Genomic DNA, 25,246 nt, shown 5'->3' with positions numbered 1-25,246 from the left:
GTGGACTTTATTTCCGTCCACCTTGGCTTCATACTGAACGTTCCTCCCCCCTCCCATTTCCCCCCACCCATCGCTCAGTGGTGCAATGTGGTAACTCGAAGCTTCGCTGGATTGTACGAATAGCAGTTCATGATGTAATATTTGAGAGAATATATGCACGATACAGGATTTTAGTGACTTCACAACACTTTATTTATCATTACTATACTTAACATCACTACGACTTCCCTCGAGCCAGGAGTAGGGGTTGAGGGTGCATCGAAACTATGACGCGTGAGTGTACAGAGCAGTCAGGTGCTGGGAAGTTGATGGAGTTGCTGTGGAGGAGCTTCTTTAGAGGAGGTCTTCTCTGCTTAAGAGCGTGGTGTTGTCTGCCCTCACGATGATGATGATGATGATGATGATGATAATGATGAAGTAAAGTGGCAAATGACTTTGCCCTGGGAGAAGAGAGGAGGGTGAGAAGGAAAGCATAGAAACGAGAAGTAAAGTAGTAGGGGGTGATAGCAGGTGGGCTGTCCACCTAGCTGAGACGAGTTGATTGGTGGGGTGGTGGCCACACAGCAGACGCCCGCCCGCTCAAGGGAGGCAGGGGGAGTGGGGAGCTAAACTAGCTAGGCATTCATTAGTGTAATGGGTGTTAATTTATATTTGTTAAATGGTGGTGTTATTTGTTCCCATATATGTGTAAAGTGGGTCTTGTTCATGTTAGCATGGAGGCTCTTGGGCCACCAGCTGTGTGTTTTAGTAGTTACTTCTTCTAACTGGGTGAATATTAGGTCCTCCAACTCTTCAGGTTTGCTCCAGATTCTCTGAGCTTGGCTGTGTGTACGTGTGCTCAGTGGTTCGATATTGTATAATTCGTGAAGTTCTTGTATTTTGGTGGTGTATGGGGGGAGTTGCTTTGATGCTCTACGGATAGCTTTGTTTTATACTGATTGAAGTTTAAGTTGGCTGGTTTTGCTGTTCATGCTGAGTGGCATTGGTGGATACTCCAGGTGGGGGCGGACAAGTGCTTTGAATAGGTGTAGTTGAATTTTGTTGTCCATTTTGCTAAATCTTCGTAGTTTTGCGAGTTGTGATTGGGCAAGCGTTTTGCTTTGTGTTATGTTTTGCTATGCCTGTTCTTGTTACTGTGAGTCCCAGAAATTTGACTGTGATTGGTGCTGGGTTTATTTTGGCAATGTGTGTGATCTTTAGTTTCTGTGTATTGGTTTGTATTTTCCACTTTTTTTTCATATTCGTTAATCTGCTCGATGGCGTGGGCTGTTTTTCGTGCCATCATCTGTTTGTCCTTGCCTTTGTATTCTCCGTGTGTAGGAGGTGGCGTGTCCGACGTGTATGTCGTGTAGAGTGTTGGCGAGAGGTTACTTCCCTGGGGTACTCCGCTGTATAACTTGATGCTTGGGCCTACGTGGTTACAAATGATAATTTTTGCCTCTCTATTGTCAAGGAAGTTACAAAGAAAAGATGTGAAGTTGTTGGGAAGTTGTTGGATGGTAATTTTGTATTTGAGCACTAAGTGCCAGACATTGTCGAATGCTTTTGCTACGTCCCTTAATACTGTACTACGTTACATTGATCTCTGTTGTGCATTAAAAATGCTATGTTTTCGTAAATTGGGGCTAAGGCTGTATGGGTTCCTCTGTGTTTTCTAAATCCGTGCTGCCTAGGGTCGTATTTCTCTTCAAGTTCTTGTTTTGGTATAAGTCTGATGCTCGCTGTTTTAAATTTCCTTGTAACCAGAGGCAAGTGATGCATTAAAAATGTTTCTGAGTTGGAGTATCATGTTGATTGGTAGATGCTGGAGTATGGGTTTGTTTATTTTACTGATGCCCGGGGCCTTGTTCTTGAAACTGTTTATTGTTTTGTGTATTTCCTCTGCGGTGATTGGTTTGATCAGTGTGGAAAAATAGTCAAGAGTGTTTGTCTATGTTGGGACTTGGTTGCCAGATGTGGGTTGTGTGTGTCATGTGATTGGTTACTTGTCGCTCGGTGTTCATACAGAAGTTCAGGTTGTCGTCTTGGCTTATTTGAAATATTTTGCTCCAATATTTCCTGAATTCGGGTTCTTGTTCTTTGGGTTCGGTTAATTTGATTTGGTTGCTGTTTAAAATGAAGTTTGATTCGTTGCTAGAGATTCCCATTAGGTGTTTAATTTCACGCCAGAATTGTTTCGAGTTGTAGCAAATTGCTTCTGTTTCTGTTATTAGTTTCTCCCAGTTATTCACGTATGCTTCTTTGGACATGTTTCTTAGTTGTTCGTGTATGGTGTTATATTGTCTTCTGTATTCTGGCGTCCATCCTTGTTCTATGATCAATTTTAATTTACTTTTTTTTTTTTTACTTTTATCCTCTTCGCCACTGATCGGCTTGTTAGCCGCTTGGGCGATCGGTCACGTCTCTTTTCCTTTATATTCTTCACCAAAAGGTCGGCTCGCTAGCCGCCCGGGCGATCGGTCACGTCTCTGTCACGCACTGTTGGCAAATACTGGGCATGCACCGGCTCCTGAATGTACCTGAACCCGCTCCACACTTCCCTCACACTCGGTGCCGTCACAACACTCTCTGGTAGATTGTTCCAAGAGTTTACAACCCTCACTCCGAAAAAGTTTGCCCTCACGGTTTTCTGGACTTGCGGCTTCTTCAATCTTGAGCTGTGGCCCCTTGTGGGGCGAGCGTCCGCCAGCTCCAAGTAAGGACACTCAACTGAGTAGTGCCCCCTGAGATGCTTATAAACCTCAACTAGGTCCCCCCTTGCCCGTCTGTAGTATAAGCTAGGCAAGTTCAGGCGCTCCAATCTCTCAGGGTAGCTGAGGTGCCGAAGTGCAGGCACCAGTTTGGTGGCCCTCCTTTGAACATTTTCAACCAACTGACAGTCCCTAGCATATCTCGGGGACCAGATGGGGTGACAGTACTCCAGATGGGGAAGCACTTCACTCCTGAAGATCGTCACGAGGGACGGACCGTCTAGATATCTGAACGACCTTCTTATAAGACCCAATAATTTATTTGCCTGATTTACCTTCTTCTCACAATGGCCCGAGAACTTCAGCTCATTGTCAACATACACACCTAGGTCCTTCTCACACACAGTCTCAACTAGTACATTTTCTTCATCCCGTTGGGACATATGGTACGCCTCCTTACCGTTGGTACGCCCCAGGTGCATCCTCTTACACTTCGTGACATTGAATCTCAGCAGCCATTCCTTCGACCATTCCTGGAGCCCACAGAGGTCCTTCTGCAGCTCTTCACAGTCCGCTTGGTTCTTAATTTCCCGAAATAACTTGCCATCATCGGCAAACATTTGTATGGAGGAGTGTACAACGTCAGGCATATCATTTATGAAACAAACAAACAACAGCGGGCCCAATACACTACCCTGCGGTACCCCACTTGTTACAGGTACAGATGACGATTTCGTGCCATTAATCACCACACATTGCTTGCGGTCATGTAGAAAGTCTTCTATCCACGCTAGGACATTTCCCCGAATTCCGTACCCTTCCAGTTTGATTTTCAGCCTTTCGTGGGGTACACTGTCGAAAGCCTTGGCAAAATCTAGGTAAATATTGTCGATATTACCACCTCGTTCTAGAATATGGGTCCAAATATCCAATACCTTGAGCAATTGTGTCAAGCAAGAGCGCCCCGGCATAAAACCGTGTTGGCAATCTTTTACAAGGTTGTTTCGTAGTAGATGTTCCATCGCTGCATCTGTGATAATACTCTCAAGTACTTTACATATTATGCTGGTCAGGCTCACCGGTCTATAGTTGTTCGTGGAGTGACTATCGCCCTTCTTGAAGATAGGACTCACATAAGCCACTTTCCATTCACTGGGGACCATTTGTTCATCCAGGCATTTACAAAACAGAATCTTCAGGGGCTCTGCAAGCTCGTTGCACAGCTCCCTTAGCACTCTAGGATACACCATGTCAGGTCCAGGACTCTTATGGACCTTTAGCCTGGACAGTTTATTTCTAATACCCTCTTCTGTGAACACAATGTGGGTCAGTGCTGTGTCGAACCGTCTGTCCTCAAACGCAGGAAGGTTAGTTGCATCCTCTCTTGTGAACACTGAGGAAAAGAAGCTGTTCAATGCCTCAGCTTTATCCTGGTCAGAATCTGCGTAACTACCATCTTCAAGCCTCAGGTCTGATACTCCTACTCGCGTTTTCAATTTCGACTTTGCATAGCGGTAAAAGCCTTTGGGTTTGACTTGGCCTTTGGAACTCCTTTTCAGCCCTCCTACACTCTATCTTTGCTTGGTTTCTGGCTCTTGCATACATCCTCCTGTCTTGCTCATCGTTTGACCCAACCCACGTCTTGAATTTCTGGGTTTTCTTCTTAATTTTGTCGACCGCCGCATGGTTCATGTGTAGGGATCCCCTCGTATTCCTAGAGGCACTGGGTTTGGTCTTGGGTATATATTTATCGATCAAATGGGTCATTTTACTAGTTATGATATTCAGCGTAGTGTCTGCGTTCTTGTACCTTAATAAGTCAGGCCAGTTGATACCCCTCATCTCTTCCCTTCTGTAGAATTCTTGATTGATGTGAGTATTGGGGGTGTGGTAATGTACGGTGAGTGGTCTTGGGTATGTGGTGTTCCATTGCTTGGCTCACGTTTTCATACCATATCTCTAGTGTGCTTTCTATTTGGGAAGTGTGTCTGTTGTGTAGTTGGGTGATTTGTTGATTGTGTAACTCCTTTTGGAATTCCTCCCAGTTGGATCGGCTGTAGCTGTATCTCATCCTGGCAGGGATCTGTATTGGCGACGTGGAGAGTGTGGCTGCGATAGGGAGATGGTCACTGGCCGTTATTGGGCCGGGTTCCATTTGCAGATTAAGATGGTGATGCTGGTTTGTTAGTACTATGTCTGGATGTCCGGTGTGACCTGCTCTGATGTATGTGGGAAATTCCGGGCCAAGGTGTACTGCGTTGCCGTGACTCAATAATGTGTTTAAAATCTGCCCTACGTCGTTGTTATCCTGGTGCCCCAAGACGCGGTGTCGTGCATTTAGGTCACCCAGAAAATAAGCTGGTATATTTCTTCTCATCAGTTTGAACATGTCTGCTAGTGGGAATATGGGTCTTCTAGGAGGGAGGTAACAGGTGCCAATTACGATGGGTCCTGTTGGGCTGTTACTTTCGATCGCCAGAAAGTTTTCTTGAAATGAGTCGTGTATATTGTGTTGTATGTTTCGTTTGATGGCTATGGCAATTCCATCATGTTGTAGGTCTTGACTGTTTTTGTTTGGTAGACTGTGATCAAGTCCCAGGTTGCTGATCTGACTTTCTGCCTCACTTACGCACAATTGCAGGGTCTCAATTGTTTCTCTTACTTCGACAACACAACATACATACTGTATATTGTTTCTCGCTATTGATTTTTATTTTTCATTTTTGTATTTCTTTATGGTTCTTTATTATTATTATTATTACAGTGTTGTTATTGTAATTATTAGCATTATTTTGTATATTATTATTATTATAAATTTTATTTACTGTGAATTATTATTATGATTATTACATTTTCGCCCCTTAGGTCCCGATGTGGGTCAGTAACCTGTGCCCCGGTGGGCTAATCCCCGTAAAAAAAAAAAAATAATAATAAAATTCAGAGTTTTTCATACCATGCGGATTTATGAGGATAATATCTGGCTCTATGATACGGTATGTGTTATATAGTTCGCTTGCTCTCTGTGGGATTCATGCTAAAACATTGTTGGATTATTTTAAGTTTGTTTATTATGAAGGCTGGTGCCTAGAGCTGGTTTGCGCCATTTTTGCTGACCGGTGTTCCCCTGACCCCTCCTGTCCGTCAGCAGGCCCAGGCGGATCCTTTTATATTATCATTATGTTGACTGATCAACTTTTTTTTTTTTTATTGGGCACTCCTCTACATCCTGTGTAAGGTGAAGCGCAGAAGCGTTTACAGCGCCCAACAGGGAAGCATGCTAAGTTCTTGCCTTTCAGTCTCATGAGTTAAGAGCGTAGAAGCCTGAAAGTCAAGGGCGTAGAAGCCTTGAAGAGTCAATGGTTTATGTCATCAAGTTATTGGAAGATCCAACAACTTTCCCTGAATGCGAAACTTTCGGTTTACATGAGGTACCTACTTTACTGCTAGGTGAACAGGGGCCAATTGGGGTTAGGAAGTATGTCCAAACAACTTTTCCACCGGCCCGGGAATCGAACCCGTGACATCTCTCTTGCGAGGCAAGAGCGGTACCGCTTCTACCACCGGCGCCCCAGACTGATCAACTCTCTCTGTTCTGTTGTGTCTTGTGATGCTTCTTCCTTTCTTAATTAGTGTTTCAATATGTGTGTCATCTAGGTTTTTGTCTGAGTATGTGTATTTTATCTTGCCTTGCCTTATTTCTGCCAACAGTCTTTCTGTTGAGACTATGGGGGGAGCTGTAGTGGAGAAAAATCGTAGACCAGTTTCATACCCGAGGTCTTCGTTCTCCGTGGTCCTTCTGGGTGAAGGTGGTGGTGTGTGCCATAGTTCCTGCTTGATTCTTTTTTGGGTGCTGAATCTTGCGGCTTGTTCTGTTATTGTGGTGATTTCATCTTCGTTTTCGTCACCCATCGTTTCCTCCTCGCTTGGCGGCTCGGGTTGTATGTCTGAGATAGCCTGTTCTTGAGTCGATGGTTCTTGATTTGCAGTGCTCTCTGGTTTGTATATTATGTTGAAAATTTCGGTAGAAAGGCACGTCGTTTGGGAATTCCATGTCTGGCAGGTTGTTGGGGGCGAAAATATCCCTTGCTGCCTTGGCAAAAGTTCCAAGTTAGGCATGTTCATGATGTGGGCGTGGATTATGGAGTCATTATTTTTTTGCAAAGATTATTTCCAAGTTAAAGCCAAATAGGTTGCTTTACGGGGGTGGTGTGGCGACTTTTTCGAGGATCTTTGTCGTTTCTCGGGTTAATTTTGTCACAGCTGAATATGTTCTGTTTTGCTGTTCCTGTGTCTTCTTCCTCTTCTTCTCCCTCTTTTGGTTAACTATTGCTTTTTGTATGAGGCAGCGAGTAGCCAGTGTTCTGTGACCTCCTTCACAGTTTAGGCATTTGGGGGCATCCTTGTTTTTACACTCCCTAAAGGTGTGCCCCTTGTTCCCGCATTCTGAGCAGTGCTTGGTGTCCTTGTTAGGGCAGTCTGTAGCCGTGTGTGAGTATTGGTAGCAGTTCCAGCCTGGAGTAAGGGGGAAGAATTCCTCCTGCTCCATCTGGCTGCTGCTGACATGGTAGTAGGAGAGACAAAGTCCCTCTTGGATTGCTCTTTGGGCCATGGCTATTTCTGTAAATCGTATTTTGAGCATGGATGGCAGTCTGGGCAGCTTGACCACTTCCTCCACCTTGGCCCATTGGTTTCTATGTTCTACATCTAATACCAATTGCTGTTCACTTGCTTCCTCGGTGATCGCTCTATCTAATCGTTTGACTACAATTGACTTCCTTGCTCGGAGTTGTGGAGGGACTGCAACTTCAAATTTTGTAGACTTGAGTTTTCTTGTGCTCTCGCTCGATAGGAGTAAATCTACATCATTGTCAGTCGGGCACAGGGCGATGAAGGAGTCCTTAGTCTTGATGAGGTTAGATATTTTGATGAGTAGAGTTGCACTGAGGCGTCTCGCTAGTTCTGCTTTTCTTTCATCAGACACGCCCCCTTCATGCCCTCACGGACTTTTATTTATTTATTTTTTTAAGATTTGTAGGAATATTACCTACGCGGACCTTAAACTAAAATGCTGGTCCATCCACTGCTGGGATAAAACACCAGCATCTTTTAGTTAACTGTACATCTCCACCACTAGCGTGGGGGTGGATGCTCGGTAAGAAACTGTAGGGTTTCTTGAGTGGTTGGTGGTTAACATTTTGGCAACCTTCTCTGCTGTGATAGAGGGTTGTATGTTTCTCCTAGCGAATCCCTTATAAACTTGAAACAACTGCTCAGGAGTGAAGTAGCTACGGCATCTGTACAGCATTCCTAGTTTTCGGGAGGCAAGTTTAGCAATGTTGTGGATGTGTGGTTTCCATAACATGTTAGAGGAAATGGTGAGGCCTAGCATATTTATTTTAGAATTTGGCAGAATGAGCGCTTCCTGAAATGTGATTGATGGGAGATCATCTAATTCGGAAAGTGTAATCTGTAAATACTGAGTTTTATTACAATTGAATTTAACCAGGTTTCTACCTCCCCATTCGGAGATGCTGCACAGATCCGCATTGATAGATGAAATGATATCAGCTCTAGAAACAAATCTAGTTAAAGAATTAGGGGGAAGGGAAAAATATGAAGAAGAGTGAAGAGTAGAATCATCAGCGTAAGAATGGATAGAATTAGTTGTAGTTTGAAGTAAATCATTGATAAAAAGAGGGAAGAGTGTAGGTGAAAGAACAGAACCCTGTGGGACACCACTATTGGTAGAGAAAGAGCGAGAGATCGATCCCTCGACAACAACTGCCATGGATCGGTTCTCAAGGAAGCTAGAAATTAGAGAACAAAGTGGGGGAGAAAAACCATAAGAGGGAAGTTTAGATAGCAAAGACTTGTGCCATATCCTGTCAAATGCTTTGGAGATGTCGAGGGCCACGACGAAAGTTTCCCCATAATCCCTAACCAAAGATGGGCGCAGTAGGAGAGCAGATCACCAGTAGATCTCGCCTGGCAAAAGCTAAACTGGTGATCCGACAAAAGAGAAAGGCGTTCAAGGTGACGGAGAAAATGAGAGTTTAAGATAGTTTTGAAAATCTTAGAGAGGGATGAAGTTAGGGCAATGGGGCGGCAGTTAGAAGGATTGGAATGGTCACCCTTCTTTGGTAGGCTGAATCGAGGCATGCTTCCAAGAAGAAGGAAAATTTTGGGTTTTGAGGCAAAGGTGAAAGAGGCGAACAAGCACTGGCGGATCCAAGGGGGGGGGGGGGCCGGTTCTGAACTCCCCCTTCTCACCAGATAATTCCAATACTTTTCTTTAATGCAGTACTGTACTCAGGTGTTTTTGTGTAGTAAAAAGTATTTACTATTAATCTTAGAATGTCTCCTAATATGAACTGCACATGGCTTCAAAACGGCCACATGATATTGGTCAGATTTAAAATAATAAGTAAAAAATCTGGAAGCCTCCCTCCCCCCCTCCACCCAAAAAAAAAAATCCTTCAAGTGGACGGGCTCGCTGTGCTCACCATTTCCCCCACCCACGACTTCTTGGATCCCCCTCTTTTGATATTCCTGGATCCGCCCCTGTTGAATACTAAATCTTGGTGCACAAAGAGACAGTATGATCAACACTGCACTTGAACACCCTATAGTTTAAGGTACCCATACTGCTGGATTGATTGCTTATCCTGGGTGTGAACCAGCGACTGTTAAAACAGGAGGTGAGTGCTGTATCCACTCTGCTGCTGCACCACATTATAGGATGTATTATAAGGTTTTAGGTTGTTACAAGATGAAAATAGGTGAATAATAGCACCTAGGTGGTGGTAGTTCAAGTGTGTTGTTAAAATTTGTATTTTAAATATTTATGTTAGTTTCTGTGAAATAACAATTAATTCTCCCAGGTGGTAGATACCGGCAAGGTGACTCCATTATGATAAAGGCCATTTTAAGAAGGCTACACGAGGTGCTGGCAAGACCCTCTCCAGAACGAGGGACATTTACCAAACCTGGGGAAGCTTTCCTTGCCCTGGCTGGGTACTCTGTTGGTTTGGGCAACTTCTGGAGGTTTCCTTATTATTCATACAAGTATGGTGGAGGTAAGCCTTACAGTATATATTTTGTTATACATAATCTCTCTCTCTCTATATAAATATATATAAATATATATAAATATATATATATATATATAAATATATATATGAATATATATATATATGAATATATATATAAATATATATATATATATAAATATATATAAATATATATAAATATATATATATATAAATATATATGAATATATATTATAGATATGTAAATTGTATGTGTGTATATATATATATATATATATATATATATATATATATATATATATATATATATATATATATATATATATATATATATATATATATATATATATATATATATATATATATATATATAAACAACTGTATATTAGTGTTTAGCGAAGTCGACTGTTCTACAACTTAAATGTTTATGTTTCTTGTAAACTCATCATTATTACTACTAGATAATACTGTTCTGTTCTAATTTTATCATTAAAAAAAAGAAGTTTCATTTTGTGATAGTTATGACATCAATTGATATAATTGCAGAAATATAATTTTATAGTAAGGTATTGGGTATTGCTTATGGCTTGGGTGAAACTATGGGGTCCTGTGTTTGCTGTATATTCATAAGCACCTGCAATGTAGAATACAGAGCTGTATAAGGAAGAGGCAATGAGCTTCTAAAAAACTATCCAATTTATATTGAAATCCTTTTAGGTAATGAAACTGGACTGTATTGATTTTTATTTTATTTATATTTCCATCACTTATTAGCTTACTAGCTGTTGTTTCTTTCTGTGTTATGACCTCCATTGTCCAGTGGTAGTACAGGAGGAAACAAGACTACCTAGAGGAAACCCTTCTTACTGTTCATATTTCTTGGTCGGGGGTTGAACCCAGGACAAATTAGTGAGAGGCACACGAATAATCCACATTACTCTAAGTAATACTCTTCTTAGTGTTATATGTAGTGTGTGAGAGAAACCACTGTCCTGTATGAACGGATGTCTCCACAGGGATCAGTATGGGTAGTGATAGTGATGAGCTGTGTAAATGGTAAGTGTTAGATTCTAGTCCCGAGTGCTTAAAAAATCATGCCTGGTTCCACATATTCAGTACATGTACTGTAATCGTATGTTAAAATGTTTTGGTAGAAGCAGTGGACTACTGTACATAACACTGGTGTGTGTACCAGGTGTATGAGCAAGATACATTTATCATTGATGTACTGTACAGTCAAAGTGTTGGTGGAAAGTGCAGTCTCCCATATTATTTATACTTAGGATTTTGCAATTTCACTTTTCATGTATTCACCTACACTTAAAATGAATAAGTTACAGTACAGCTTCTCAAAGGCTGGGTGGACTGATTTTAAAAAAAAAGATATATAGCTACCATTTGTATTCATCTTTCCACCAGCATCATTACCATTTATGAGGACTGAGTGTGTTCCCTCCCCACAGCGGCCTTCCTCATCTCATACATCGTGTGCATGATGTGTATCGGTCTTCCTCTATACTTCATGGAGTTAGCTCTGGGACAGTATGTAAGCCTGGGACCTACACAGATGTTCTCCTTCATGTGCCCGCTCCTCTCAGGTGAGGTTAGGGATCCTATACTGTACTTTCATTTAGGTAAGATTTCATACTCTGCTTCTTTCAGTTGTGCTCCAAGGCTCCAATTATCTCAGCCACATTTTAATGCTTTGTTATTCTTAGTGAAATTCTTGGGCTTCACCCCTCTTTGGTGCATTATAGAGCCTCATTAACCTTGCTCAAGTAATCAGGTAAGGTAATCTAGTGTGTCATAATAATTGTGGCAAAAAGTGAAAGTAGAGACAACAGTCATAATAAAATGGGGATCTTAGCAGTATTACACATCTGGTTGCAAATTATCACTGATATAAAAACTGGAACAAAATAGAGTACAGTATTGATATAGCAAATAACATTATGAAATTATTACAAACATATTACACGAATAATTTATACAATATAAGATACAGGTAGTACAGTATTAATAAAACAGCATTTTAATTACTGTACTAGGTATTATCTGTACAGGTATTCCCCGATTTATGATAATCCATATTGACGTTAATTAGGTTTTAACACCCTCTCGCGATTGACGTGAGGCAAATTCCACTTTAATCATAGCTATCACGAGGCAAAACTCTCTGACGCGGAATAAAAATACTTATCAGATCAAAGACGGCCACTGTACACACAAACTTATTTTTCATCCTCTGTGCAGTTCCACTTACCTGTGAGCCACCTGACGGCCACCTGCTTATTTCATTTCCGCGCTTTGTTCCAACGTGATCACACCTGCCTTCACTCGTGTAACCAACGTTATCAATATATATGATTGCGTAATATTTTGATCGCTGTAATATTTGCCGTTATTGGTGAGAGGAAAATATTTTATTTCAGATTATGCTCTTTGAAAACGGCTAGCAAGCCTCTCCGGACTCCCCAGAGGCTGTCTTGGAGTCAGAGTGACGCCTCCGCCCCTCAACAAGAGTCTCTTAGCCTCGAAGGGGACATGTGATAATGACCAGGCTTGTTATTACCCTGTATTAATGTAGTGTACGGGAGGGAGTTATTTATTTTACCTTTCTTTTATTTCTTTTGTTTTGTTTTATTCTTTCAACTTGTTTCTTTGGTTTATTTTAAACTTCTACTTCTCTTTCTTTAAGTTCCTTCCTTACTTTACATATTCCTTCTGTTATCTATTTCTTAGTTATTTTACTTATTATACATATAACCTTTAGCCTCTTAACATGTGGCAACATGGTGAGGTCTAGGGCACATACATATAACTTTTAATCTCTTAACATGTGGTAGCATGGTGAGGTCTAGGGCACATACATATAACTTTTAACCTCTTAACATGTGGTAGCATGGTGAGGTCTAGGGCACATACATATAACTTTTAACCTCTTAACATGTGGTAACATGGTGAGGTCTAGGGCACATACATATAACTTTTAACCTCTTAACATGTGGTAGCATGGTGAGGTCTAGGGCACATACATATAACTTTTAACCTCTTAACATGTGGTAGCATGGTGAGGTCTAGGGCACATACATATAACTTTTAACTTCTTAACATGTGGTAACATGGTGAGGTCTAGGGCACATACATATAACTTTTAACTTCTTAACATGTGGTAACATGGTGAGGTCTAGGGCACATACATATAACTTTTAACCTCTCAACATGTGGTAGCATGGTGAGGTCTAGGGCACATACATATAACTTTTAACTTCTTAACATGTGGTAACATGGTGAGGTCTAGGGCACATAGTGTACATATAACTTTTAACCTCTTAACATGTGGTAGCATGGTGAGGTCTAGGGCACATACATATAACTTTTAACCTCTTAACATTTGGTAACATGGTGAGGTCTAGGGCACATACATATAACTTTTAACTTCTTAACATGTGGTAACATGGTGAGGTCTAGGGCACATAGTGTACATATAACTTTTAACCTCTTAACATGTGGTAGCATGGTGAGGTCTAGGGCACATACATATAACCTTTAGCCTCTTAACATGTGGTAGCATGGTGAGGTCTAGGGCACATACATATAACTTTTAACTTCTTAACATGTGGTAACATGGTGAGGTCTAGGGCACATACATATAACTTTTAACCTCTCAACATGTGGTAGCATGGTGAGGTCAGGGCACATACATATAACTTTTAACCTCTTAACATGTGGTAACATGGTGAGGTCTAGGGCACATACATATAACTTTTAACCTCTTAACATGTGGTAGCATGGTGAGGTCTAGGGCACATACATATAACTTTTAACCTCTAAACATGTGGTAGCATGGTGAGGTCTAGGGCACATACATATAACTTTTAACCTCTCAACATGTGGTAACATGGTGAGGTCTAGGGCACATACATATAACCTTTAGCCTCTTAACATGTGGTAGCATGGTGAGGTCTAGGGCACATACATATAACCTTTAGCCTCTTAACATGTGGTAGCATGGTGAGGTCTAGGGCATTTGCATTCAGTTGTATTTAATGGTATCAAGATATGGGGAAGAACAAAGGTGATACTGCAGGAGAATGATACCCCAACATTCAATAAAGATGGTGTATTTAAAATGAAATTGAGTACCTGACACTTTCCCAGAACATAAACACATGAACCATTCTTTGGAGTTCACTCAAGACTTGGTCAAATTTACGTTAACACTGATACAATTTACAAAGACCACTTGGTCTTACTCCCACGTCAGCCAAACAAGTATTCACTGTTAACATGACCAATGTTCATTCAAAATTACGGTATTATAGGTTACTGGTAACATTCTATGACAGTGACACACAACAAAGATTGGTCGTCAGTCCTTCAATTACATTACTACTTACACTTACACTTCCACTTCCACTTCATAGCACTTTTCAAATGCCCGTGACAAGATTGATATTTGTGTACAGTAATTATTATTACTCTTAATACTGGGGATACAGGTTACTCTGGCACATACAGTTATCACGACTCCATTAGTCAGCGATACAACTTAACCTTTTTTTTTGCGGGGAATAGCCCACCTGGGCACAGGTCATCGGGAGCGAAAAACAAGAGTAAAAAGAAATTAAAAATAGAAAAGAAAAAAATTATATTAATCTACACCACCCAAGATGCCGGAAAACCACCTTTTTGAAGCGAGACAGATTGTATGAGTATAGAAACACAGAAGGAGGCAGAGCATTCCACAGTTTGGCTGTGTGAGGAAAGAAGGATGTACTATAACGGGTTATTCTAGTGTGACCGACATCCACAGAGAAACGGTGGGCGCCGCGGGCAAGACGAGTGTTACGAGTCCACGGCCTTGCCGGCGGTACACAGGATGCCAAATCCACCGAATATTGCCCGTTAAATTACCTGTAAAAGAGAGACAATGAAGCAACATTGCAGAGAAGAGACAGGGAAGAAAGATTATAATTATCAACTATAGGAGGAGAGTCAATAAGACGAAATGCCTTTGATTCCACCCTATCTAACAGTTGGACAAAAGAAGAGCCACCCCAGATATGAGAGCAGTACTCCAAGTTAGGACAAATGAATCCCTTATAAACTTGAAGCAACTGCTCAGGAGTGAAGTAACTACTGCATCTGTAAAGCATTCCCAGCTTTCGGGAGGCAGCTTTAGCAATGTTGTGGATGTGTGGTTTCCATGATATATTAGAGGAAATGGTAAGGCCTAGTATATCTATTTTAGAACTTGGCAGAATGATTGCATCCTGAAATGTGTTGGGTGGGAGATCATCTAATTTGGAAAGTGTAATTGGTAAATACCCTGTACTGAGTTTTATTACTATTGAATTTATCCTAGTTTCTACCTTCCCATTCGGAGATGCTGCACAGATCCGCATTGATAGATGTAATGATATCAGCTCTAGAAACAAATCTAGCTTAAGAATTAGGGGGAAGGGATAAAATTGAAGAATAGAATCATCCGCATAAGAATGGATAGAATTAGTCGTCGTGTGAAGTAAATCATTGATAAAAAGAAGGAAGAGAGTTGGTGAAAGAACAGAACCCTGTGGGACGCCACTATTGGTAGATAAAGAGCAAAAGATCGATCCCTCGACAACAACTGCCATGGATCGTGTTGTGTCTTCACAGATTACCTGAAATACACATTAGATAATGTGTTGTACGCTGCTACCTGTCATGTTGTATACCCAACGTTAATATATTCCATCATCTTCGCCGGATGATGCAGGATAAAAAGAGACACTTTCTACCTTAATGCTGTATTTATAAGGTGCACAAGGAGAGGCTCCGCTATAAGTGCTTAAACATAATACTTGAGATATAAACAGTGAAAACCAAAGAGCATCGATCAGATACTAAAAATGCATTGACAGAGAAAACTAGCTCTACACCATGTGATAAAGAGGCAGAGGGAGGGAATTTTGAACAATTACTGTAATAATGAAACTATCACATTGTATAGAGTTATGTGCATAAAATGACACTAAAATCTATAATTATTACACAACCAATCCCACTGTCATTACCTTAACCCTTTTCAGGTGTTAGGAAACTGTGTGGATTCTGACAATTTGTCATATTGACATTGTGTCTTAGAATTGTGCCAGAAATACACCCCCAGAATTATGAAACCTATTTCTGAAACACCCAGTAAATATGCTGAATTGTATACCTGCATTGTATATCTACATGCTGAACTGTATACCTGTACCAGCATTGTTTGAATACATGTACAGTACAGTATACTGGTACCAGGCTAAAGGTCCATATGAGTCCCGGCCCTGACATGGTGCATCCTAGAGTGCTAAGAGAGTTGTGCAACGAGCTTGTCGAGCCCCTGAAGATCCTGTTTTGTAAATGCCTGGATGAACAAATGGTCCCCAGTGAATGGAAAGAGGCTTATGTGAGTCCTATCTTCAAGAAGGGCGATCGTCACTCCACGAACAACTATAGACCGGTGAGCCTGACCAGCATAATATGTAAAGTACTTGAGAGTATTATCAGAGATGCCGCAATGGAACATCTAATATGAAACAATCTTGTAAAGGATTGCCAACACGGTTTTATGCCGGGGCGCTCCTGCTTAACACAATTGCTCAAGGTATCGGATATTTGGACCCATATTCTGGAACGGGGTGATAATATCGACAATATTTACCTAGATTTTGCCAAGGCTTTCGACAGTGTACCCCATGAAAGGCTGAAAATCAAACTGGAAGGGTACGGAATTCGGGGAAATGTCCTAGCATAGATAGAAGACTTTCTACAAGACCGCAAGCAGTGTGTGGTGATTAATGGCACGAAATCGTCATCCGTACCTGTCACAAGTGGGGTACCACAGGGCAGTGTATTGGGCCCGCTGTTGTTTGTTTCATAAATGACATGCCTGACGTTGTACACTCCTCCATACAAATGTTTGCCGATGACGCTAAGTTATTCGGGAAATTAAGAACCAAGCGGACTGTGAAGAGCTGCAGAAGGATCTCTGTGGGCTCCAGGAATGGTCGAAGGAATGGCTGCTGAGATTCAATGTCATGAAGTGTAAGAGGATGCACCTGGGGCATACCAACGGTAACGAGGCGTATCATATGTCCCAACGGGATGAGGAAACTACACTAGTTGAGACTGATTGTGAGAAGGACCTAGGTGTGCATGTTGACAATGAGCTGAAGTTCTCGGGCCATTGCGAGAAGAAGGTAAACCAGGCAAATAAATTATTGGGTCTTATAAGAAGGTCGTTCAGATATCTAGACGGTCCGTCCCTCGTAACGATCTTCAAGAGTGAAGTGCTTCCCCATCTGGAGTACTGTCACCCCGTCTGGTCCCCGAGATATGCTAGGCCCGCAGTGGTTCTTAACCTGGGGGGCGTCAGTAATTTCCAGGGGGGGCGCGCAAGCCCTAGGGAAGAAGTAGGAATTTCTCTAATTATAATTATAGTTTTTATTCTCTTAACAAGAGCGTGGGCTAATATTGAGAAGTTTATGAAAAAATGCAAAAGTATCGCCTTATAACTTTAGTTTTCTATAGGCTACTTTTTTTACTTAGGGCTTAACATTTTCTGTACTTATTGACCCCCCTCCCTACCCCTCGAAACCCATGGGGGGGAAGGGGGGGGTTAACTCGTCCTGGACCTGTATACTGCTCGTTGGTGACTGGTGAGCCCCGTTCTCTCCCAGTCTTCTGCACACGTCCGTGGCAATAATTCCTCTTCTCTCACATTTATTCAGTTAAGGCTGTTGAGGCATGTGTCAGGTAACAGTGTAAAAGAGGAAATGCTGTTCTATCACCCCATGGAAAGTTGTACAACAGCAGCAGCTACTTTTCATGATGTATCAAACTTCTTTCAGGAAAACCAACTTTCGTGGGACTCGCTGGTAGGGGTGTGCACTGATGGAGCTCCAGCCATGGTCTGCAGTCTGGATTCATTACAATGGTGAAAGAAAAAAATCCGTCTGTTGTAGGTACACACTGCATACTTCATCGTGAATCCTTAGTATCCAGAACTTTACCTGCTGAAATGAGGGATGTCCTGAACGTGGCTATCACGGTAGTCAACTTTATCAAAGCTGGAGCCTTAAACAGTCGTCTCTTCAAACTGCTGTGTAAGGATATGGAATCTGAATATGAACCCTTGCTTTTTCACACGAACGTACGATGGCTATCAAAGGGGAACATGCTTGGACGGCTTTATGAACTACGAGAAGAAGTAGCAATATTTCTTGATTCGAAGCAGAAGGCAGATCTCCATGACAAGTTCCAGTCTGAAGGCTTTCAGCTATCTCTAGCTTACCTGGTGGACATCTTCGAAGCGTTGAATGCTCTCAACTTTAAACTACAAGGGAAAAACATCAACATCATCATGCACCACGACACCACTCGAACCTTCATGGCCAAACTCGACCTCTGGAAGTGTCGAATTCAGCAGGGAAATACAGCCAGTTTTAGTAACTTGGATTCTGCTCTCATTCACGATAACCTTGATTCTGAGTTAAAGAAACAAATAATCACTCATCTAACTGAGTTGAAAACAGAATTCATCAGATACTTCCCAGAGATAGATGAGAAGCGTGAAGCCTGGAAATTCATCAGAAACCCATTTCAATGTGAAGTAGCTGATGTTTCGGATGAAGTGCAAGAGGAGTTTCTTGAGTTGAAGTTCAACTCCACAGGTGAGGAAGACTTCAAAGAACTGGATCTTGAGACGCTCTGTGTCAAGTACCTCCCTGTTTACCCTCTGATCTCACATCAGGCTCTTCGGATTCTAACTATGTTCGGATCCACGTATCTTTGTGAAGCTGCATTTTCCACGTTCGTTGCTGTCAAGACCAAGTACAGAAACAGGCTGAACGTTGAAGGGGATTTACGTTGTGCACTCTCTGGCATTCAACCACGCATTCAAGATCTAGTAGCTGAGAAGCAGTGTCAAGTATCTCACTAATTTATACTCAATAAAAAGACTAAAAACACAATATTTTTCATTTTTCTTTAAAATCTGGGAGGGAATTTTATTCATAGATGCAAGGGGGGCGTGGAGGGAAGGACCAATTCCTAGAGGGGGCGTGGTAGTAAAAAGGTTGAGAACCACTGTCTAGGGACTGTCAGTTGGTTGAAAATGTTCAAAGGAGGGCCATCAGACTGGTGCCTGCACTTCGGCACCTCAGCTACCCTGAGAGATTGGAGCGCCAGAACTTGCCTAGCTTATATTACAGACGGGCAAGGGGTGACCTAGTTGAGGTGTATAACCCTCTCAACTGGCACTACTCAGTCGAGTGTCCTTACTTGGAGCTGGCGGACGCTCGCTCCACAAGGGGTCACAGCTCAAGATTGAAGAAGCCTCAAGTCCAGAAAACTGTGAGGGCAAACTTTTTCGGAGTGAGGGTTGTAAACTCTTGGAACAATCTACCAGAGAGTGTTGTGACGGCACCGAGTGTGAGCTCTTTCAAGACAAGACTTGACCAACACTGGAGCAGGTTCAGGTACATTCAGGAGCCGGTGCATGTCCAGTATTTGCCAATAGTGCGTGACAGAGACGTGACCGATCGCCCAAGCGGCTAACGAGCCGATGAGTGGCGAAGGGGATAAAATTAAAGAAAAAGTACATTGTCTACATGCTGAACTATACTATACAATACTTGCAGTGTCCATATACATACTGTATATTGTCGCGATCCCACTACTCTTTATACTTGGGGAGTGAATCCTACCCCAAGTTATTAACAAATAAAGGTACAAACAGGGAACACGGCAATAATTATCTCCACCAAATACCTACTCAACTAAATGTACTTGAAAAAGTAAGAACAGTTGAAATAAGTGAATTACAAAATGGAAGATAATTAATTAATTCAATTTATGTTTTAAAGGGAGTAATGATTAGCAAACATGAATTTAAGTGAATAAGTAATTGTATAATAAAATAAGAGTGATGCCGGAAGGGCGAAACTATACTGTAAGGAGTTAGACCAAACAAATATTACTTAACATTACTATATTACACAAGACATACGAAATATATATATACAACAATCAATACAAAATGATTATCCCTACCAAACAGGAGATACCTTACCACCAGGATCCCTTCCTAGGCCTAACTAAACGTGTCACTAATACCTGATACCCCTAGGGCATTGCAGAAGACTTGATAAAGGCACTAGACAAAGGTCAAGGCTAGAGAACGAATAGACACGTCTAACGTATGCCACGGATTTTTCGCTACTGGGGAGCGTGGCGTGGGTACGCCGTGGAGGAGCGTCTCATATCACGTGATCTAGACATTTGCTGGATATTTTATATAATTAATTAATATTACTCTTGAGTTGACTTAACAGAGTAAGACAATGATGCATATAAATTACATACATAAATATACAATTAACCTAAGTAGCTAAGAACAATAATAATATAATAAGTACAATTAACAAATTAATAGTAGCTTGTGTGAAATGGAAGCGTGAACAGATGCAGCGAGTTCCCGAGCGCTCAGGCACGTGACACCTCCCCCAAAAAAGTGAGCTTACAACTAACTGGAAGCGAAAATGGATATACAGCTACACAGTGAAAGTAATAACTAACACAATTGGTTTAAATCAATATGAAGCAAAATAATTCATAATATAAACACAAGGTACTCAATGACAATAAAACAAAAAAATAATTTGCATATAGACATAGTTACTAAATAATCAGACTCGAGAAAGTGCATCAGCCAACACGTTCTCTTTTCCGCGGATATGGGAAATGTTCAAGTTATAGGGCTGAAGTGATAGAGCCCACCTCAAAAGTCTTTGGTTGGTATGTTTCATCTTGTCAACAAAAGTAAGTGGGTTATGATCAGTGAACACTTGAATGGGATAAGCAGTGCTGCCAATATATACTTTGAAGTTTTCTAGTGCCATGATCAGTGATAAAGCCTCCTTTTCAATGGTGGCATAGTTTCTTTGATATTTATTAAATTTTCTAGAAAAATAGCACAGCGGATGAAGCACGTGATCACTCTCACCCTCTTGCAGAAGCACAGCACCGGCGCCAATTTCACTGGCGTCGACATGGAGTGTGAACTGTTTCTGGAGGTCAGGTGCAAGTAGTACAGGAGCATTTGCCAGCAGGGATTTAAGATTCTCAAAAGATTCCTGGAAAGCCGTAGTCCACTTGAAGGTTTTCTTGCCACTCAGCAGGTCAGTCATGGGAGAGGCAACTGAGGAGAAGTTTGGACAAAAACGGCGGTAGTACCCCGCCATACCCAGCAACCTCATCACACTCTTCTTATCGCCTGGCACTGGATACTGTTGAATTGCCTCAATTTTGGCTGCTATAGGCTGGACTTCCCCTTGTCCGACCACATGCCCCAAGAAAGTGACGTGGGCATGGCCGAACTCACTTTTGACGAGGTTCACCGTCAGCTTGCTTGCAGCCAGTACGGAGAAGAGGGCTTGTAGACGACTCATGTGATCTTCCCAGGAACTGCTGAAGACAATAAGGTCGTCTAGGTAACAGCGGACACCTTCCAGACCAGACGTGATGAAATTCATGAGGCGTTGAAAGGTTGCAGGGGCGTTCCGCATACCAAACGGAAGGACTGTGAATTGGTACAACCCCTCAGGAGTGACAAAAGCAGAGATGGCCCTGGAGCGTTCAGTCAGTCTTATCTGGTAGTAGCCCTGGAGGAGATCCAATTTGGTCACGTACCTTGCCTGTCCAAGATCGTCGATCACATCGTCGATGCGTGGCAAGGGATAACCATCGGGTTCAGTGACGGCATTTACCTTGCGGTAATCCACACACAGCCGCATTGACCCATTCGGCTTTGGAACTAGAACAACAGGGGATGCCCATGGACTGATGCTGGGTTCGACGAGGCCTAGCTCTTGAAGACGCTGTACCTCGGCTCGCACACACTCCCGCTTGAAGGCATTAAGACGGTAGGGACGCTGTCGGATTGGCTTGGCTCCCCTGGTCTCAACGTCATGCTCCAGCACTGAACAAGAGAGTGGGTAATCACCAACTATAATAAGATACTCCTGTAATAGAGACTTTATATTATTGGCTTGGTCACTAGAGAGATGACACAACTTAGCACTGGGGTCCTCCAAGATAGTAGAGTTTTCAACTTTTACACTAGACCCATTCATTATTTCAGAAAAACACTGATCTTTATCATCCTTACACTCTGGCACAATGATACAATTTGGCAAGGATTGATCAACACAAGCAACTGCTTTTCCCAGGGTTTCGTTACGAACGTGATATGACTTTAAAAGATTGACATGGATAAGGCGTTTTTTCTTACGCCGTTCAGGGGTGCTAATCACATAATTCACGGACCCCTGTTTTTCTAGTACTTCATATGGACCACTGTATTTGGATTTAAAAGGGTGATCATGTAAGGGCAGGAAGGCCAACACCTGCTCCCCAACTTGGAATTCTCTAGGTTTTGCCTGATGGGCCTTATCAAAATGCAGTTTCATTTTCACCTGAGCACACCTTAAGTTGGACTGGGCAAGTTCTACAGCCAGACGCAACTTCTCCTTGAATTGGACCACATATGAAGCTAAGGGCGTCGCGCTCTGATCACTCAACCAACACTCTTTTAACACCTTAAGAGGCCCTCGCGCCTCATGTCCATAGACGAGCTGGAAGGGCGAGAATCCTAGCGACTCTTGTTTACTGTCCCGAACAGCAAACAAAAGCAGGTCAACTCCCTCGTCCCAATCCTTCCCAGTCTCCAGACAGAAGGTGCGCAACATGAGTTTTAGTGTCTGGTGAAATCTCTCTACCACCCCCTGTGACTGAGGGTGATAGGCCGAAGACCTCAACTGCCGGACTCCCAGGGTTTGCATTACCTGATTAAACAACCGGGAAGTAAAATTGGAACCCTGATCTGACTGCACCACTGTAGGAAGGCCTACTTGAGTGAAGAAGTGGGTTAAGGCTTTGATAACATTCTTCGCTGTGATGCGGCGCAAGGGAATGGCTTCAGGATAACGGGTTGCACAATCAATAATGGTTAGCAAGAACTGATGACCACGAAGGGTCTTAGGTAAGGGACCGACACAATCTATGACCACCTTACTAAAGGGCTCTTCAATGACTGGGATAGGCTGCAGAGGGAATGGTTTAACACTGGGGTTCGGTTTCCCTGCTACCTGACAATCATGGCAAGTGCGACAGTAAGAGCTGACGTCTTTCTTCATCCTAGGCCAAAAGAACTGGGATAAAATTTTTGCATAAGTCTTCCTAACTCCTAAATGACCACCCACCCCATCATGAGCGATACTAAGTATGTCCTGCCGCAAAGGTTTGGGAATAACAACTTGATGATGAACTAACCAAGGGTGATTGGCAGGAGAATTGGAGGGACGGAACTTCCGCATTAATACACCAGACCTAGTGTAGTAGCAATTTGATTCTTGCTCAGCTTCTGTCTCAGTGACTGACCTATTGAGAAAACCTACCAGCTCAGGATCCCCTGCTTGTAGCTCAATAAACTTACTCCTAGTGATGGGAGAGGAACCAAAACTAGTGACATCTGGGTTCCTATCTCCATCAGAACTACTCTGGAGGTTACCTGGTGGTGGGGAATCCTCAAAGAATTCACTGAGACCAAGATCAGTATGGTCCGGCTGAACAAGATTATCCTCGGACTTCTCACAGTCCTGGAGGGAAACTTCATCAACTTCACTAGTCTCTTCTACCTCTGTACTGCGGCTCATGCTACGGGTCACAGCACACGCAGGGAACAACCCTGGAAAGTCTACTTCTAACTGCACAGTATTATTCTCGGCAGTGGGACAAGATGAGATAACAACATTAGGGAACATCATGTCGCCAACGAGGTCATTTCCTATCAATAGAGAGACCCCTTCTACAGGTAAGCTATCTACTACTCCTAACGTGACATAACCTGACTTTATGGATGACCGCAGGTACACTTGACAAAGGGGAATACGCGACCCACCGGTCAAACCGTTCACCAGCACCCAGCTACCAGTATAGCATGAATCCAGGAATGGAGCAGCTTCTTTAGTAACAAGAGATAAGGCTGAGCCTGTGTCTCTCAAGAGTTTAACAGAAATGGGTTGACTGAATTGATCCAAAGCTAAGGAACCAGGAGAACAAAATGGTTCAAAGGTTGATATCATAGAAGAGGGGGAAGCATTCAGGGCAACAGTCTGACTGAGGGCAGTGACACAGGGCTCCAATAATTTCTCCGATTGCTCGGCCACCCTGACCAAAAGAGTGGGGGATCCATGGTGAGAGGAATTTCTTTTCTTTAACTTGAGACAGTCGCTGATGACATGTCCTGGCTTCTTACAGTACCTACAACTAGAGTTTCTCTCGCCAGTAGGAGTGGATCCACCTGTCCCATGGACCATGGGCTCACCCGGGGTAGATGATGCAGAACCTGAGGGTCGGGTCGGTATGACAGGAGGCAGGGACCCCGATGTAGATGTTGGTGTGGGCCGCTTGAAGGAAGTGAAGGACTGGGACATGGGAGCATAAGACCTGGAATTTACATTTCTATTAGTTAAGGAATAATGGTCAGCCACTGGACCAGCATCAGCCAGGGTACAGATACCTCTCTGATCCAAGTGTGCTCGAATGTCGCCTGGGATACACTTTCTAACCTCCTCTAGCAGGATTAGTTCAACAAGCTTGTCATGTTCTACATGGGCAGACTCACTTTCAATCCACCTCCGACAAAGAACCTGTTTCTGCCTGAAGAACTCCACAAATGTTTGTTTGTCAGTCTTCCGGCAGTTACGGAACTGTTGCCGGTAGGCTTCAGGAACAAGTTTATACGCGCTCAAAACCGCGGACTTAACAAGGGCATAGTCTCGACATTGATCCTCAGAGAGGGCAGAAAACACATCTAATGCTTTACCAGTGAAAGATCTATAAATAAGTTGAGACCATTGAGAAACAGGCCACTTGTTAAGTCGGGCAATTTTCTCAAAAAGAGAGAAGAATTTGTCTGGTTCTTCCTCATTAAATTTAGGAACACTGTTGAGACATTTGTCTACACTGAATGTTGAAGTATTACTACCTTGAGCCAAACCTCGTTGTTTGAGAGTTTCCAGCTCCACCTCGAGTCTTTTGAGTTCAACTTGTAAGGCCAAATTACTTGGTGTAACAATTTCCTCTGAATTTCCCGACGGTTGGGCTATGATTTCATTGTCAATAAGGTAGTTGAGGACAGCCTCTTCTAAACTAGACTTATTCATGGAAGAGCGGCCTTCTACTTCATAATAAGCAGCGAGGGATTGCCACTCTGCCTTAGTAAGCCCCTTCAGTACTTCGGCTGAAGGTGAAGCCAAAAAGCTTTCCAGGTCAAACATGTTGAATTCAAAATCGAGTAGCGAAAAAAAGTAACCGTGGCAGCTAAGCTAACTAGCTAGCTAATTAATAATGTCAAAATGCAATAAACTGTGAAACACAGCAAGGGATTAACCAAACACCTGGTACACAAGATAA

At 42.5% G+C, this 25,246-nt stretch overlaps 1 protein-coding gene across 1 annotated transcript in view; it reads left to right on the top strand.

The window, feature by feature from the left end:
• LOC121861546 (sodium- and chloride-dependent neutral and basic amino acid transporter B(0+)-like) overlaps positions 1–25,246 on the top strand; it is a 54,968-nt gene that overhangs the window by 4,590 nt on the left and 25,132 nt on the right. Inside the window, exons 2-3 of the mRNA XM_042359397.1 lie at positions 9,572–9,766; positions 11,203–11,337. Of these exons, the coding sequence (XP_042215331.1) occupies positions 9,601–9,766; positions 11,203–11,337 (301 nt within the window). The 5' untranslated portion in view covers positions 9,572–9,600. The remainder of the gene's footprint in view (positions 1–9,571; positions 9,767–11,202; positions 11,338–25,246) is intronic.

The sequence above is a fragment of the Homarus americanus genome, unplaced genomic scaffold (assembly GCF_018991925.1).
Source record: "Homarus americanus isolate GMGI-L3 unplaced genomic scaffold, GMGI_Hamer_2.0 scaffold24260, whole genome shotgun sequence".
Lineage (NCBI taxonomy): Eukaryota > Metazoa > Arthropoda > Malacostraca > Decapoda > Nephropidae > Homarus > Homarus americanus.
Note: the sequence above shows the minus strand (reverse complement) of the source record. Positions and strands in the feature narration are given on the sequence as shown.